Genomic DNA, 18,614 nt, shown 5'->3' with positions numbered 1-18,614 from the left:
TTGTGTCCGACTCTTTGCCACCCCATGAATCGCAGCACGCCAGGCCTCCCTATCCATCACCAGCTCCCGGAGTTCACTCAGACTCACGTCCATCGAGTCCATGATGCCATCCAGCCATCTCATCCTCGGTTGTCCCCTTCTCCTCCTGCCCCCAATCCCTCCCAGCATCAGAGTCTTCCAATGAGTCAACTCTTCACATGAGGTGGCCAGAGTACTGGAGCTTCAGCTTTAGCATCATTCCTTCCAAAGAAATCCCAGGGCTGATCTCCTTCAGAATCCCGTATTTTAAACATGAGAGACTTCATATTTTAAAGACTTCAGATTTCTTATACCCAAGGAAACAAGGAAACTCTGGCCACACGGAGCCCACATTTCCACGCTGTCACACTCAGCTGGCGGCTCCCCCTTTGGCAGCCAGAGTGTGTTTCTCAGTTGACCACAGTCCCCACCATTCCCTGCAGGCTCTCCAGCCTTAAGCCGGAGGGGTATTTGCATCTATCACAGAGAGTTTGCACTGTCCTATTGACTACATCAGAGGAAGATTTCTCTGTATCTTCACTGCTTTGCAAAGCGCATGTGTGGGAGGAGGCTTGCAAAGGGGGAGAGCTTGAAGGAAAGGACAGGATAGAGTGTTTTTCTCTGAAGGTAAAACATATGGCTACAAGAGAATTTCTTTGGATATTTATGCTAAGATTCCAGCTACATGAAGTTCAAAAGTAAGCAAATCCAACAGAAGAGACCTTGGCGGTGGAGGCACTGCCTGGCGTGGAAATGTGTCTGAGAAGCTGTAAAGGTCCCCACCCTGATCTGGACCTCATGAGTGGACATAGTGTGCAAATTGACCAAGCCTTATGCTTAAGATTAGCATGTGAGCTTTATCTCAATAAGAAAGTGACTGCATTTGCAATACCTTATTTCTTAGGTTGGGTAGTACGTACTCGGGCATCTGTTTTATTTCAGCCTGTCTGATGTATCTATACTACTACAACTACGACCCTTCAGTATTTAGAATACAAAGCGACACACTTGGCCTGCTTCACCCATTTATCCCACCTGCCTGGTTCCCATGGGTTTTTGAGTCTGTGACTCTTGATTCCAGTCTAGCTCTCGCTTCACAGAAGGGGAAACTCTGGCTCACACAGCAAGCAAGTGCCTGGGCTGTCTTGAACCTTGGTCCCTTGACTCAGCCACTGTAAACAGGAGCATCTGCTGTGCCCTGGGCCCCATAGGGCTCGCCAGGGTCAACACGGTGAGCATGGGCCTGCCTTCACAACGGTTGCTCACCCTGCACATGAGCTCAGTGTCGATGTTCCAGGTTACCTAGGTGGCCCTTGTTCTTGTCATATGTGCCAACCTATGTCTAACGCTTAAAACAGAGCCGGCTATGTGGTGAGCACCTGGGGTGGGCTGCAGCCGGCTCCCAGGGGCTCATGAGAGGCAATGGTGCCCATCTCTTCTGACTTGACTCCAAGCAACAGTCACTTGGAGTATCGGCAGCCTGCTGTGGTGGGAATATTTACACCACAGCAATGGGCAAGTGCTACACATCAGAGGGTGTATCTTTGGGGAGAGCTGGCTGTCAGCTACTTAAGCGATAGCAACCATTTCCCCTTTATTATTATTATCATGGAGGTTGTAGGCAGCTAGAGTTAACAGCAGCATCAGACTGACCTGGATCCCTCTTCAGTTCCTTGTAGGGAAAAGGTTTCTACATATGAGATGCCATTTCCTCTACTGGAAAAAGGGAGACTAATTCCTATCTCATGGGTTGTACGTGTGTACATGTATGTGTGTGTGCGTGTGGGTGTATGTGGGTGTGTGTGTGTGTGGTGGGGGCAGGAGTACAAATGAAGCCGGGAAGGTGTCTGATCCAGGTCGGGTTCACAGCGGGTGTCAATTACACATCAGTGCTCACCTCTCACTTTCTTACACGGGGACAGTGGTTGGTGCAAAGCCTTGCCCTGACATCCACCTCGCGCTGGGGCTCGGAGCAAGCCCCCTGAAAGCAGAGGGGTGATCGGGGCCGGCTTGGCCCAGCCCTACCAGCCCTGCAGCTCTTGCCACACCGGGGGCAGGAGTGCAGCAGAGGCCAGCGTTTCTGCCTGATTCCTGGAAATCATCAATCTCTGCCCTTCGCCCTCCTCCCTTTTTCTACCACATTTTTTTTTCCTTCTGGATAATGAGGCCTCCGGAGACCAGTGGAGGTCTGAACCTCGTTACAGCTCTCCGGGTAGGCCGGCATCAATAAGGGCCGGCGGACCGGGGACCTGGGCAGGGGCGGGGGCGGGCAGGCGGCGGGTGGGCGACTGAGGAGGGGGGCTTTGCAGACTTTCAAATCCCTGGATTTATTTCACCATGAATTATAACTGAACTCTTTAGTGCCCGGGGCTCATGGAGGGAAGGGTGGAATTCAGCCAACAGGCAGAGGGCAGAGGGGTGGGGGCCCCTGGTCTGGGTCCCAGGCAAAGAAGACCTCTGGCCTTAGGATGTGAGAGAGGTCTCTGGTGTCCGCTCTGTGCAGAGGTAGGTCCCCTGCCTTTGGTGCATGGGAGGCGGGGTGGGGGGGGGAGGAGGGTGCTAAGGGACAGTGGGGTGGCTTAGAAGGAGCTCTCAGTCACGGCCTGGCGCTGCTTCCTGTGTGACCCTGGCCCAGCCCCCTCCCCTCTCTGACCCTGTTTCTCCATCTGCCTTGAGATTGACATACGGTCTCTGTGTGGGCACCTGGGTGTGTACACGGGACGCTCCGGGAGCGTGGAGCTCTGCGGAGCTCTGGGTGGGGAGTGGGGAAAAGCACGCTGAGTGTGAAAAACGGATGAAGGAGCCCAAGGTCAGGGACACAGATTGGTCTCTTGGATGTGTGTGAGAGTCAAGCAGAGAGACAGACAGAACAACAGGGATGGAGGCCGAGAAGGTGGGCAGGAAGGAGGTGGACAGAGGTACAGAGGTCTCAGGAGGAGGAAGAGAGAAAGAGTGGAAACAGGCAGGCAATTCTCGTATCTCCCTGCATCCAGAAAATCCTTCGTGGTGGCATCTGCTCCTCTTGACGAGTGGTACCTTCATGAGACTAGCAGGACCTTCTGCAGAAATATGTGCTCTGTCTTCACCAAAATCACATCTATCCTGACCTTGCCCTTACCTCTTGGGAGCGGTTTCTCAGAGCTATCTAAGATGCTATCTCCCGGGCTATAGTCCTCATTTGCCCCAAATAAAACCTCACTCACAACTCTTAAAAAAAAAAGAAGAAGAAAACAGAGGCAGGAAAAGGGGCACTAAGTTGGAGATGGGCAGAGAGTGGCGGCAGAAGAGGGGAGGAGGCGGGGGGCGGCAGCCTTGGGGTGCAGGGGGCAGCAGAGGGGCTAGCAGGCCAGCCAGCAGGGAGTGCTGAATGAGGCCTCGCCATCACGCCCTCAGCTCGTCTAGGAAACAGTACATCTGCTATCAGGTTCTGCCAGCTCTCTGAGCAGGATCTGCAATGGGCAGGCGGGCAGACGGGAGCCCTCCCAGTGCCTCAGCAGAAAGGCTGGTGGAGAGACACAGCTGAACCTTCCCGGCGCCCTGTCTCCATCTCTCACTTCCTCCGGTGTGCGGAGCCAGCACGCCAGGGCTGACACGTGGCGCCAGGGATCACACTGCCCCTGGGGACATGAGTGGGGCCTACATCGGCTCTGGGGGCCCCGATTGATCAGGTGACACGTAGGAACACGGGGCTGGCCAATTCTGATGGGAACTTGGCCTTCCACACCTGCCTGGCGCCATGGGGCGAGCACAGCCCTTGGACTCAGGCTTGGGGTCGAACCCTCCTACCAGACTGCCGCCCACCCCCGAGGTCTAGTGTCCATGAGGAGAGGATGCAGACAGTGGCCCTCGCTCCCCAGGACTGTCCTGAGGTCTAAACAGACCTCTGTGCTAACTGCTGGGTGCGCAAACACGGGAGGTGCTTCATAGACAATCGGTATTACTAGGTCCCCGTATCACATATTAATTGCTTTCCACCACCCAAGTGAAGCATGAGAAAGATGCCAGAAGCCCCGCCTATGGAGTGTCCAAGAGCTTCTACCAGAGAAGCCGTGAGCCCTGCCCGGACGAGCAAGGACGTTCCCGCCAGGCAGATGCAGCTTTGGGGTCTTCTCTGCTCCTTCACCCCAGCTGTTCTTGGAGCCTCAGTCTCCTCATCTGTAAATGAGGTGCTTTGTCCTTTTACTCCCTGGCTGTCATGGGGATTCAGTGGGACGCTACATAACAGCCTTAGCACAGGGGCTGCTGGGGGGAAGGACTAAATGCTTAAAGCTTGGAGAAATGACGGTGAACCAGCGCCCACCCCACGGAGCAGGTGTGGCCATCAGATGCTTTCACGTATGGAGAGGGACTAATGCAGGACCAGGGCATGTAAATGGTCAACGAGGTCATTTTCCTCCCAGTCACTCACCTGTACCCGCGTGGGGTTCAGCCAGTGTGGGATGTCGCGTACGGTCACATTCACTGGCAGGACGATGGACTCGCTGTTGTGGTCCAGGCAGGAGGTGGTGCACTCTGACCCTGCGGGGAAGCAGAGAGGAAGGCAGCGGCTCAACCCGTCTCCTGATGCTGAGGAGACATCACTGGAATGGACCCAGCTGCTCGCTGGACCCCATTGACCTGGGCCATCCCTTAGGGGCAGCAGGAAAGAGAGAACCCCCACCTCCAGTAGGGCCACCTCTGGTCTCCCTGACGACTCTCTCGTCCCCAGTCCAGCTGACACCCACCGCCACACTCATCAGCCCTGAGCCTAGTTTGGTCTTACCCCTCCTCTGCTCAGAAACACTTCCAGGGTTGCCCACATCCAGGACAAAGTGCAAAACAAACCCCTTTGTCCAGCATCCATGGCCCCCCATGGTCTGGTCAACCTCGTCTCCCGTGAACCACCTCATACACTCCCACTAACTGGACTGCGCTTGGTTTTCCACCGGAATCCCCCATAACACAGCCTCTAAACTCTTGCCCCTGTGTATCCTTTCTCCTGAACTGTCCCACTGATTGGCCTTCTCAAGGTCAAATCCTACCAGCTCTTCAAAGCCCAGGTCAGATCCTCCAAGAAGCTTGCCCTGATTTCTGCAGCTGAGTGAGAGCAGCGTTTGCCATTGGTGAATCCCACTCCAGTGCTGGCCCTGGCCCCCTGGCCCTCCTTTCCACAGTGACAGTAATGCCCTAGGAGGGCAAGGATGGGGTCAAGTCCTCTCTGAGCCTAACCCAGCACCTGACACACAAGATTTGCTCTGCAGGCATCAGCCAAGTGAAGGGTGAGCATGTGAATGCTGCATCAGCGTCTTAACCACACTCTCCTCCCCCAGGGCTGATGTTCACACTCTCCTCTGTGCTCTCAAGATCTTTCCCCCCTCTCTTCAATGGGTGCATGACAATCAACGATCTTTCAAACCTTAATCCAAGTGCCCTTGCTTGGAGAAGACCTCCACTCCTGACAGTCCACACCCTCTCACAGGCCTGTCACAGACTTTGTCACTGTTGTGTCAAAAGTTCTCTTCTCTGCTCGCTTGTTAACTCCACGAGGCCGGTGCTATCTATCTGTGCCCCTTTCTATGCTCAGAGCCTGGCACTGTGCATGGTGGATGGCAAGCACTTGGTAAATATTCGTGGAGTGAGTGAAAGAGACAAGAGTGAGCAACTGCACAGATGGTTGACGAAATGAATGAGTGAATGAATGAAGCGCACAATGAATGAGGGATCAGCAGGCATTTAGGTATCCCAGAGAGCAGGAAGTGGGCATGTAAACGAGCGAGCATGGATAAATGACTGAATAAGCGGCTAAAGGACTGAAAACATGAATCAGGCAGTGAGTCGCTGAAGGCACCAGGGCCACCACGGAAGCCCTCGGGCCAGGCGCTGCTCCAGCGGACCTTCAAGCTGTGGGCAGGCAAGACAATTGAAAGTTGACTGATTCATTCTCTGTCCTGACCTCAGTGATTCTGAAGTCTTCTTAAAACCAAGCGTATCCCATGGGATGTCCCCAGGACTCCAGAAAGGTCCTCATTCATATGGGCAAAGAACGGACATGTCAGAATCTGACCGGGGCCCTAGGGAGGTCATTTCCCTGCCTTAGAGTCAAGACCACCCTTGAACACTGAATGGTTTACGAGAGTCAAAATATTTTTCTTGAAAAATATCCTCTACTGTTAGCCAGTCCAAAGGCTCCCTTCCAAATGTGTGTATGTATATAAACAGAATGCATATATGTATATGCATAAAGGAAATAAATATATGTGCATATATATATATATTTGTATGTGTACATACAGTTTATCAGGGCCCTTCTGTTGCCGTCTTATCATTCTCTTCAATCTAAGCAAGTCACAAAGTCTGAAGAGAGACCGGGGTGGAATGGCAGGTCCGGGACAATCTTTAGAATCTCTTTAAACACAGGGCCCCTGAGCCCAGAAGGCAGGGGTGGGAGGTATTTCTGGTCTGGTCAGTTGGCTTTCACCTGCCACTCACCCCCCTGCACACCCAGCCCTTGAGACTGCAGTCTTCACACCCATCTTGGGGGTGAGAGGGTGAAGGGTGCAGAGCTTGAGTTCCAGAGCTGGTGAGGAGGGGGCCGTGAATGAAAGCCCACGCCTTTCCGGCTTCCAAACCCCGTGACATACAGTGGAGACACAGAAGGGAGAGAAGCGAAGGCGGCAGCCGTGGAAGGGGACGGAGAGAGGGGAAGCGTGAGCAGAGAGAAAAGAAGCACGCAGAAAGACACAAAAAGAAGAGATGAGAGTCCGAGGTGGGGGTCCCTTGGCCCTCAGAGAGACTCCGTGGTGTGTGTGTGTATCAGGAGATCAACTGCAAAGATTTCACGGAGCCAGGCTGTGATGGGAAAATCTTTTTGGAGAAATAAGACGCCACCTCTGAGAAACAGACAAAGGCTGTTCACCCCAAAAGGGGGAAGAAATAAACCTGGTCCACCCAGGAAGCCACGGCTGCCCTGTGCAGCAGACACGGCTCAGTCCCTCTCTCCCGGCGGCGGGCTCCGCTCTGCCCTCCCCCTGCCACAGCGCCGGGCCTCGGGACCAGGCGGCGTGTTGTGATGTATGAGCCCTAATTGGCATCATTACAGAGCGCTGATCTCACCAGGCCCCCGCCTCCCCCTCCCGGGAGGAGCAGGGAGGTGGCAGCGGCCTCGGTGGCTGTCACAACTTTCTGGGAGCTTCTGAGAGGGGACACAGACCTCCCCAGGCTGCTTGGGGAGGGCCTGGAGGCAGATGCTCAGAGCGGCTCCAGAAAGGGGGTCCTGGCCCCCAAGCCGGCCGCCCACCTCACCCCTGCCTGCTTAGGAGGCCTCTGGCCGGGGCCCCTCTCCTTGAGGGACATCTACCCTGGGAGGGCTCAGCCCAGGGGGTGGGTGGAAGGAGAACAAGCAGGAGTATTGGGCAGGTAGGGGGAAGCTTTGCCCCTCTCTGCTTCAGCATCTCCTTCAGAGGTCCCGGGGAGGGGGGCTTTTACTCTCTCAGCCCCCTCCAGCCCTCCACCCCCACCCCAGATGACCGTGCTCATAAAACCACATCGGCATGGCAATGAGAACAGGGGGTACAGAGGCGGGGAAGGGGATTCCGGCTTCAACGTCAGACAGACAGCCTTCCCTCTCTGCTCTGACCATGAGAAAGCTCAGGGGGTGAAGGAAACGCTACTGAGCAGAGAGCCAGGCATGCTGGCTCGTTTGCGTGTGTCTGCGACTTGCACACACAACAGGTACAAAGCGGCCACGTGGTGTATCTGCCACGTGTGTGTGTGAGCTACACGTAGGTTTACGGGTGACGTATCTGGGTGGTGTCTGGCTGATGCGTCCGTGCTAGGCATGAGCTTACCACACGATGGGTGTGTTTGCGTCTGGTTGTGAAGCATGCACGCTTGTTTGTTTGTGCATACATGAATATATGTGCTTGAAAGTATCAGTGGATGCAGATATGCAGGAGTTCTGGTTTTAATCAGGATTTTTTTTCTCCTAGGGTTGCTCAATGCCAGGCACGAGTGTGACGGAGTATTCATGTACGTGTCCTGACTGAGTCAGGGGCAGGGGCCCCATCACAGACAGAAGTGTCCAGAGCCATGCACACCCCTCAGGAATGATGGAGAAAGCTTTGGCCTTGGGATGGAGCAGCCAACGCTACTGGCCACAACTCTACCTGTTGCCCCAACTTTCTAGAATGCCTATACTGGCACACCTGATGAGACACCCGCCTTCTGCAACCCTCCTGCTTAGGGTCCTTTGGACCGGTGGCTCCATTAAATCTTAAAGTACCTTGGGAATCAGCAGGGAGGGGAACCATGCCCTTGGGTGTTTTCTGAGCCACCCTGTACTAACGCGGGAGGGCTGATCCCTACTCTAAGCTCAGCTGAAGAACCTCTGTGCGAGGCTCTGCATTTCCATCTTTCAAAGGAAGTGGTCAGGCCCCCTCACCCCTCTGCTCCCCAGCTGCGGGTCTCCCTTCTGGATGTGAAATGATAACCACGTGAGGGTGAGGAACACGTTGACTCTGTGTGGCTGGGAGTGAGTGTCTGCACAGATAACCCTCTGCTCCAGACATCCCTGGTGATCATCCCATAAATCACACTGGCCACGAGAAAGGACATCCAATTCCCTGGGCTTTTCATCATGGTCAATTAAGGAATCCGCCCAAGAGGTCAGCAGCACTGCCCTCCACTGAAGTCAGACTCCATGCACGCCCAGCTCCCCCGAAAGCCGTGGGCCTGTGATGAATGTATCTGTCCAGATGCCTGGTCTCCACCAGGCCAAGCCCTGGCATCAGACCCCAGGTTGTCTCCCTTCACTTGGCGAGCTAGCCTATCACCACGCAAAGAATATTTTGAAAAAGCTGTTTCTCCTTATTTTGGAGACAACTGAAATGTCATGGAAAGAACTCAGGCTTCGGAGGAGTGGTCTCAGAATTCAGGCATGTTCTATCATTGCTTTGAGTTTCAATTTCCTCGTCTTTTCAAGGTTCTTGAGAGGATAAGAGATCACATCTCTAGAGAGCAGGGTACAGCGCTGACCCACGGCCAGTATTATGAATGATCAGCATCACACATATTTTAAGATTACCAACAAAGGCAGCCACACTGGGTCACTGCTTCCCTAAATTGGATGTGGATTTTCATACCTCCCTCCCTTTGCCATGTTGATCCTTCTGTCTGGAATGCCACTTCTTGCCCAATGAGCTCTGGCCAATCCCTATGTAAGCAGCCCTTCCTCTAGGAGCCTTCTGTGTCCCTGAAGGCACCAGTCAATGCTTCTGTCCTCCAGTGTAATCCCACACACCCACCCAACATTGCTTCGCCGACATCTGTGCCCTGAATTCTCTTCCTGGGAGGACAGGGTCTGGTCTCATTCCTCTTCATTTCCCCAGTGCCTCGTGCTGAGAGAGGTGCCCATTATCCCAGCAGGACACAAGCTCCAAGTTCTGGGGAGGATGCGCACCCCCCTCACCCATGCATAGTTCACCACCCACGCCCATCGTACCTATGGCATAGCCCTCAGGGCACTGCAGCTTGAGGTTGCTGTTGAGCTGGTCTGGGGCCGAGCACTCGCCTTGCATCTCCCGGCAGACGTGGAAGGAGCCGCTCCAGGTGCCATCTTTCCGGCAGTGGATGACGTTGTTCCCGCGGCCCTGCACACCACAGAGACACAGTCAGGACCAAGAGAGACCCCACCCTCTGAAGAAGCCTCCCAATGTTTCATCTCCACAGCACCCTGAAAGTATTCCAAAACAAGTTCTTCACCATGGTGGACACCCAACCAGCCTCCAACAGAGTCACTGCAATGTCTCCATTTTACAGATGGGGACACTGAGGACTCAGTTGGGGAAGAAACTTGCTCAAAGCATTTTGGAGAGTTTAACGCCCAGATTTCCTACATCCAAGTAGTGTTCTTTCAGAGTCCAATCAGACGAACTTGTTTGGCTTGTTTTTTTTTTTGGTAATTGAGAACGCAGGGGACCACGTGTACCCCGATGTATACAGTGAGTAAGCATGGGTCTTGGAGCCATTTGTCAGGAAGCAGTCACACACCAAGGCTCAGAGGGTAAAGGATCTGCCTGCAATGAAGAAGACTCAGGTTTCATTCCTGCGTCGGGAAGATCCCCTGGAGAAAGGAATGGCTATCCAATCCAGTGTTCTTGCCTGGAAAATCCCATGAACAGAAGAGCCTTGCGGGCTAGAGTTCATGGGGTCACAAAGAGTCGGACACAGCTGAGCAACTATCACTTTCCACTTTCACCCCAGGCATACTCCAAAGCTTGCTTCATCTCAGTCAATGAGACAAAATCCCAGGCCCCAGCCCCCTGAGAAGCTTTCTCTTCCAGAGCCTCCCTTCCCCTCCCTCCTTCCTTCCTTCCTTCCACTCCATTCCATTCCAGCAATAATGACACCGAGAGGGTAGCGTGAGGATGCTTCTATATGCTCCCTCCCTCCGAGTCTTTACAATTGGCAATATCCCATCTCTCAGTCTTCCACAAAGCCACGCACAAACGAGCCACTTTCCACTAACATTCTAACAGAAGGTCCAGCTTTGCTGAAGTTTCAGAACCATCCCCAAATCCAAAGACTGTTCCTTAGCGTCCATTCCAGGTGTAGCTCTGTCAGGCCCAGATGTGAAGTCAGCCAGTGTTTGCCCCAGAGAGATGGCCAGAGAGTCGTGAGCTGCCACCAACATCAGTATGACCGTGCCCAGTGACCATGCTTGTGTGCACACGGGGAGGGCAACGGGATGTGAGGGGCAAGCAGGGAGGGCTTCTGAGAGGAGGTGACAGATGGAAAAGAGCTTTCAAGGGTGTGTATGCAGAATCAGGCAAAACAAAACATCTGCGGAAGCCAAAGGGCATGAGAAAGTTTGAGCAGGAGGTCATGGGGCAGGATGAGCTTGTCAGGCAGGTAGGGGCCTTAAACATCCACTTATGAAGTTTGGGCTCTACCTCCTGGGAAATGGAGAACCACAGACATTAATAGTTTCTGCACAGGGAGTCCACCTATCTGAGAACAAGCTGTATATTGTCCCCTTCTTTTAAGTTTATGATTAAAAAAAAAAAAAAGGAAACTCTACATAAGACCAGAGGAGCTGACTGTGCCCCACCAGCGAAAACACCTGTGGAACGACTCCTCTCCAGCCCTTCAGCCCCCTTCCAGGCCTCCCAAGCCCTCACAGCCTCAGCTCTGCCCAGTTCTTCAGCTCCCTGCTCCCCACAGCACGACTGCCAACCCTGAGCATCGTCCACTGCCTGCATTCTCAAACGCCCCACGTGAGGGTTCACCTGGCCAGGCTTCTTCTGCACGAGTTGCACCTTCTGTCTGCTCTGTCTCCTCCCCCAACCCCCTTGTCCAAACACAGGCACAGAACTTTCTGGCAGAAGCATCCCGTCCTAATGCCAGCCCCAGGCCTGCCCATTGTACTAGCCGAAGGTCTCTGACACCCGCTGCCTCTTAATCATCTGTTCCCTCCTGAATGGTACCCTCTTGGGTCACCCCTGCACCCCTGGGGGCCTTCCACAGTACTTAACAGGTCCCAGCTGCATGGCCCATTCACACATCACCCAATAGGTATTTTCGTTCACTCAGGAACAGTTTAACAAAAGATGGAATGAGTAAGTACAGGGATGTGGAATGAATTTGTTTAAAAAGTAAGAAGAGAAATGCATGGGTGAGGAGATAAATGAGTAAATGAAGAAATGAGTGAATTCACGAATAAATGAGCAAGTGCACGCGTGAGAAAACAAACTTTGGAAAGGGCTGACGCAGGCTGGAGCTGCCCTGAGAAAACAGCTGTAAGGAGCTGGGATTTAGAGAGAAAGGGCCCCTCTCTGGGCCTCACGTGGGCCAGCATGAGGAGGATCTGGTGGCGGTGGAAACCTCTGTGGCCACGGAGAAGGGTGGCCCATCCCACGCCCACAGCTGTGGGGTGATTGCTGAGTCCACCCAGAGGTTCCATGTGAGCGCGGGGAAAGTTTAGGCCACTTTCTATGGCTTCAGAGAACCCCGACTCTCCCTCCCAGAGCCCCAGGCCCTGTGATTCTGCTGGGCCCTCGGGGGAGTAGGAAATTGACCCCAATTTCCTGGAGCCTTGGCCTATGGTGCACTTGGCCTCCAGCCCCTGAAGGGCTGCAGACCTCAGCACTGCGTGGGCCAGAGCTGGCTGGGAGCTGGGTTTGCAACAGAGAATGTATTAGGACCGGCTGGAATCTGTGCAGGGAATTTCACGCCCGGGAGACGCCGCTACAGAAAAGGGAAGCATAAAGGCACTCTGGTCTTGCTGCCTCTGGTCTCTCTCCCTCCTGCCCAGCTCATCTGGCACTTTCTGCTGCTGACTGAAGGATGGAGTCCTTCTGATAAGATACCTTGCACTTTCAATCCAGGCTTGCTGGAGGGCCGCCAGCCAGGGCTTCTACCCTGGGACCCAGATGGCACGCCCAGCCCCTTCTCTTGCTCTGCACACAACCTTCCTTTGAGTCTGTGGTCATCTGTCTCTCCTGCACACTTCTTTTGATTCGCACCCCCACACCTTTCGCCCTGCAGTGCCTTCTACATGGCAGACTTCCCGGAGCCTCTCTGGATTTCATGTCCTCCTTTGGGAAAAGATTTTTGTGCACTTAGGGCTGCCTATCACCTGGGTGCAGATGCTCGGAGCAGAGCCATGCTGCTGAGCCCAGCGTGACCACAGAAGGCCTAACGCGCAGGATCCAATCTGGGAAGACTAGTGCCCTAGGGACCCACTGGACCCACTGACACTGAGGATCCAACCTGGGAAGACCGGAGGCCGGGGGACCCACTGTGCATCTCAGAATGCGCAGTGCTGCTTGCTAGGGTGAAGTTTATCGCCAGAGGGCTGAGCACCTCTCAGCAAAGGGTCTTGTCTCTCTGTGCCTGTGCCTCCATCTGCAGAAAAGCATACTGTGTGGGGCTGCCCTGGTGGCTCCGTGGTAAAGAATCTGCCTGCCAATGCGGGAGACACAGGTTCGGTTCCTGATCCGGGAAGATCCCACGTGCCACGGAGCAACGGAGCCCATGCACCGCAACGAGGGAGCCTGTGCTCTGGAGCCTGGGTTGCAACTACTGAAGCCCGAGTGCCCTAAGCCCCTGCTCTGCACAGGAGGGGCTGCTGAGAGCCGTGCACCGCGACCTGAGGGCGCCCCCACCTCGCCGCAGCTGGAGGAAAGCCCGTGCAGCGACGAAAGGCAAGCACAGCCCCAAATAAATAAATAAACATGCATGTAAAAGAAGCATACTATGCTTTCTCAACATACTATGCTTTCTCCTCTTTAACTACACGGGTCGCCCAAAAGCCACAAGCATATAATACAGTGTCAAATATCTGCTACGCGCCAGTGTTTTACACGCTGTTAAAAATGCCGGTAACAGTGCAGTTAGTGTGGAAATCATGTCCTTTTTACAGATTTGAAAACTGAGGCTCAGCTAGGAAGTGAAAAGGTGACGTTTTAAATGATGCTGGTGTGACGGTTAAGAGTCTGGACTTCAGTTAAACTTCCCAGGTTCCAATTCCATCTCTGCAACCTTCCCACTGTGTGGACTTGGGGAAGTTCCTTAACGTCTCTATGCTTTGGTTTCCTGTTAAATGAGCCTGGAATTCACTGCCTGAGAAAGTCATCATGGGGATCAGTGAGTTAGGCTATGTGAAGCATTTATAGCTTAACACACAGATCAGGCTCTCTAAAGTTTAGCTGAGCTCTTAACCACTCTCTTGCACTGTCTCAAAGGGAACTTTAGCATCAGCCCAAGCATTACCCGCATTTGAGAAATGGCAGCTGCCAAAATAGGGAGGCGGCAGGGCCGGAGCCAGGCTTTTCCCCGTAAGCCTCTGTGCTTTCCTACAGTGCAGGGGAGCGGAGATGGGGAGGAGAGGCTGGGAGATGCACAGAAAGGGAGACCCAGACTTCTAGTTAGCAGAAATGGAAATAAAACAGTGGCAGAGAGAATATGACAGCAACGGAGCAATTCAGCTCAGTTGTTCAGTCGTGTCCGACTCTGCGACCCCACAGACTGCAGCACGCCAGGCTTCCATGTCCTTCACCGTCTCCCGGACTTTGCTCAGGTTCATGTCCACTGAGCGAGTGATGCCATCCAACCATCTACACAGTGAACCACAAGATATGAAGGAGGCGGCTGACCTGATAACCGCGACCTCAGTTCTGCCCGGACTTCCTCCTAGTTGTATGAGGTGGGCCAGACACCTCAGCTCCCTGAATCACACCTTCCTCGCCTGCAAAGTGGACAGCAATGCCAGACACTGTGGGGCTTAAATGTCCGTACAAAGCACTTAGCCCAGACTCGCACAGAGTACACACTCAGTAAATCGCAGCTGTTGTTTATTACCTGCCTCTTTGTCTGGTCTAAGGCCTCACGTGCATTTTGCTTCCTCCCAGTGAGATACAGGGGTGACGTGTAGCCACGCAGCTGTAGGAGTAGGGCTGGGCAGAAAAAGTCGTTTGTGCAATGACTTGGCTAGGAGACCTGACTCTCCTACCAACTTGCTGTTTGACCTTGGGTATGGTGTTTCCCCTCTCTGAGCTTCAGTGGTCCTACCTATAAAATAAGCAGGTTGCAATGGGAAAACCCTGAGGTCCAGCCTACCTCTAATATAATACGGGCCTGGGACTTCCTCTAGGAAGCCTTGCATCCTTGGGCAAGCATGTGATGATCCTGAACCTAGAAGCTGCCCGTGCTTGGGAAGGCATTATACGTATGGGAGGTGTGCACAGGTTGCACACTGCACAATTCCACAGGCCTACCCTACTTCCACTGCCTCAGTTAATCCTCACAAATAAACTAAGAGGTAGCCAGAATTACTTCCCCTCCTCCACTTTACGCCTAAGGAAACTGAAGCTTAAAGAGTTAAATAACTTGCCCAAGTCCCCCAGCTAGTAAGTGGTAAAGCCAAGATTCAAACTCAGAGTCTGGATCCAGCATCACAGGGGCTCCCTAGGAATGAATGAAGTTGAGGTTTGATTTGTTCATTTGCTTTTAGTGGCAGTGAGAAGGAGTATGTGAACCTCCCCTACAACAGCCCCTGTCCTCCCCTGCCAGGATCTGGAGCTTGTTTGGAAAGCAAAGAATTCCCGCTCTATATACACGCTGTTCGATTCAAGATACTCTGCGCCGTACACTTCAACAGTGTTTACAGGCAGTGAGAGGGGATCTGAGGTGAATACTAGATTTGGCTCCCAGGCCCCCGGTCTGAGGGTAGAGGAAATTCATTTGCAGTACAAACTAGAAACGTCAATTGTATTAGGAGCCCATTTGGCACGCGCTCCCTCATTCCTTAGCCGGCAAGCAATACCCTGCTCCTTAGCGTCTGGCCTCCCCGCCAGTTGCCAAACAGGACTGCTTGAGTCGTCTGATAAATTTACATTTTCCTCTCCTTTAAATACAAACTGGCCATGAAAGGTACTTGGCAGGCCCCAGGCAGACTGGGTTTCAGTTTGATAACATGACCACAGCCAGAATAGCATCTGGCTCAGCAGTTTGGGTAACTGTTAGCAACAGCTTTATGTAAGCGAGTGAGAGGGAAGTTGATCGGCTGCGCGGGGCCGTGGTAATCTCTGGCCTTTGCTCGTTCCGGCCCGGCTTCTGCCTCCCTGGCAGCTGAGGAAGGGAAGGACCCGAGTCCACAGACAGGCGTCCTGAGCATGCCTGCCCTACAGGGACTGCCTCCTGGACTGGGTCTGCCCACTATCCACAGTTGGGGGACCAGGTTCCGATTCTGATTCAGCCGACACCAGCTGCATCACCTTGGATGGCTGAGTGACTGTCTCAACTGGAAAATGAGGAGAGCGGCCTGGATGTCCATGGCAGGGGTCAAGCCCTGTCACTTCCTGAGCACCTACTAGGTGCTCGGCACTGCCCCCAGTGCTGAAAACACAGGGAAGAGCAAAGCTGTGGTCAGGGATCTCAAAACCTAGTGAAAGCGAAAGGGAAGTCGCCCAGTTGTGTCTGACTCTTTGCAACCCCTTGGACTGCAGCCCACCAGGCTCCTCCGTCCATGGAATTTTCCAGGCAAGAGTACTGGAGTGGGTTGCCATTTCTTCCTCCAGGGGATCTCACCAACCCAGGGATCGAACCCAGGTCTCCCGCATTGCAGGCAGACACTTTACCGTCTGAGCCACCTGGGAAGCCCCAAAATCTAGTGGGGGAGCGTGAAATGAATTACAGTGCAGCATGGCCAGTGCTGTGAGGGAGGGGCACTGAGCCCACAGTGGGAGGGGAAGGAAAAGGTTCCTGGAAGAAGGGGTGTGTGGGCTGAACGGTGAAGGACAGTTAGGCTGGAAAAGGTGACAGGGCTTCTTTCACAGAGAACACCCAGGTGTAGGGGAAGATCTGTCTTACTGTGATGGGGAGATAAGCTGAATGCAGAGGTGAGACTTACTCTAAGGGAGATGGGGTTGCTGGTTCACAAAGGACTGTGGGCAGGGGAACTGTCACGATCACATGTGTGCTGTCAACAAGCCGTTCTAGCTGCGATGTGGACAGTAAGCTGGAGTGGCAAGGAGAAGGCAGGGGGGCGGTCGGGAAGCTGCACGCAGGCCGGGAGGCTGGTGCTCCTGGCCTGAGTTAGGCTGGTGGCCTTGGACATAGATAAGGGCAGTTCAGGAGTTCAGAATGGACAGAAGTCAGTGGCTATCTGCACATGGGAATGTGAGTAAAAAGAGTTGAGGATGCTGCTCCGACAGTGTCTAGTATTTGGTAGATGTTTTTCCAGTAGTCATGTATGGTTGTGAGAGTTGGACTATAAAGAAAGCTGAGCGCTGAAGAATTGATGCTTTTGAACTGTGGTGTTGGAGGAGACTCTTGAGAGTCCCTTGGACTGCAAGGAGATCCAACCAGTCCATCCTAAAGGAGATCAGTCCTGGGTGTTCATTGGAAGGACTGATGCTGAAGCTGAAACTTCAATCCTTTGGCCACCTGATGCGAAGAGCTGACTCATTGGAAAAAACCCTGATGCTGGGAAAGATTGAAGGCAGGAGGAGAATGGGATGACAGAGGATGAGATGGTTGGATGGCACCACGGACTCAATGGACATGAGTCTGGATAAACTCAGGGAGTTGGTGAGGGACAGGGAGGCCTGGTGTGCTGCAGTTCATGGGGTTGCAAAGAGTTGGACACAACTGAGCTACTGAACTGAACTGAACTGAACTGAATACCCAATAAGGACTGACAAGAGGGAGATCCTTGCACTGGAGCCCAGTTGGCTGAACTCTGGCCTCACCTGAGTAAAGATCCTTGCCCACCTCTGAGTCATGGGGCTTGAGGCATCCACCCTAAGTGGTGGGTTCTCTCAGGGCTGGAGCTCCCTGTGGACCTAAGTCTTCCTTGGAGCCAGCTGGTTCCTCATTCTCTTTCCCATTCTTGATTCCCTACCTGTCTTAGTGGGTGGAGGTGGGTGTGTGTAAAGATTAAGGAAATGCCATTCACAGAACTGCCTCAGCAGGGCTAGTGGGAGTGCTGGACTCTGTCTCAGTTACACATGGATTGAAATAAGATTCAGTCCCCTCCATCTCCTTCCATCCTTCTTTAATAGTCTCAAAACTGTACATCTAGTCTAAACATGGCTCCCTTTCTCCAAATGCTTGAGGAGCTACTGATGGCTCCAGGTAGTGGAAATCATGATTCTACATATTTCAGAGCAATGTAAGTGGCGATAGTGGTAAAAAGTCAACAAAACAGTCTCAGTCACTCCCTACCTTGGATCAAGTTCAGACATCAGGATTTCACTTATGATTTCTTTCATAAGGTTCCTGATACTGAGATTTTTTTTCGAAGCAAAGAATCTCTGAGCCAATAATATGCAGTGTGATGGGTAGGACCACGAGGTTCAGAGAGATTACAAAGAAAGACGGCGAGAACCCAGCTCCTTAACTTCTGCATGGGTGATATCGCTATTACACAATTCTGGCATCCACATGGAATCTCTGGAGGATGTGGTTCTCAAATCCTGGCTGGTCTTTAGTAAACAGAGGGGAAAGGGGTCTAAGCGTTGACCCCAAATTCAAGGAGCCTCACCTGGGTGGCATCACTGTCTTCACAGTTGATCCTGCACTCGCTGTTGAACTGGAAGCCGTTGGTGCACTGGTACAGCCCGTGGAATTTTGGTGGAGGAGGGTCACACGTCACAGGAACACAAGCTCCCTCCTGCCAGCTGCCATCCTGGGTACACTGGGTCTTGAAGGCCCGTCTTTCAGGAAGAGATAAAAGTAGAGACATCTCAAGGACCAAACGGCTGCAGCCACGCTCTACCCAAACAGCCATGGTCTCTGGAGCCAGCTGGCCTCACACGTACCTTTCTGATTCCTGAGTCCCTGCTCATCCTATTGTGTGGCGGAGGGAGTGAGGAGGGGTTAAGGTAAACGTTCACAGAACTCTCTTCCCAGGGCCGAGCAAGAGTTTCAAGTGGACTGAAATAAAATCAAGCCCTGCTGGCCCGTTTCCCCCGACTTCCTTCCAGGGGCGCTGATGGGGGCTGACACAGGGGTGGCATGGATACCCTCCATTTGCTGTGCACCAGGCACTTTGCAAGCACTTCACATACGCATCCTCATTCATCCTTCACAACCATCTTACGCAGTGACTGTTACCA

At 53.2% G+C, this 18,614-nt stretch overlaps 1 protein-coding gene across 1 annotated transcript in view; it reads right to left on the bottom strand.

Annotated features, from left to right (window-relative positions):
- Positions 1-18,614, bottom strand: part of PAPPA (pappalysin 1) — a 259,119-nt gene that overhangs the window by 32,650 nt on the left and 207,855 nt on the right. Inside the window, exons 17-19 of the mRNA XM_018052683.1 lie at positions 18,041-18,212; positions 9,497-9,644; positions 4,427-4,536 (exon numbers count right to left, since the gene is read on the bottom strand). Coding sequence (XP_017908172.1) covers positions 4,427-4,536; positions 9,497-9,644; positions 18,041-18,212 — 430 coding nt within the window. The remainder of the gene's footprint in view (positions 1-4,426; positions 4,537-9,496; positions 9,645-18,040; positions 18,213-18,614) is intronic.

The sequence above is a fragment of the Capra hircus genome, chromosome 8, assembly GCF_001704415.2.
Source record: "Capra hircus breed San Clemente chromosome 8, ASM170441v1, whole genome shotgun sequence".
Lineage (NCBI taxonomy): Eukaryota > Metazoa > Chordata > Mammalia > Artiodactyla > Bovidae > Capra > Capra hircus.
Note: the sequence above shows the minus strand (reverse complement) of the source record. Positions and strands in the feature narration are given on the sequence as shown.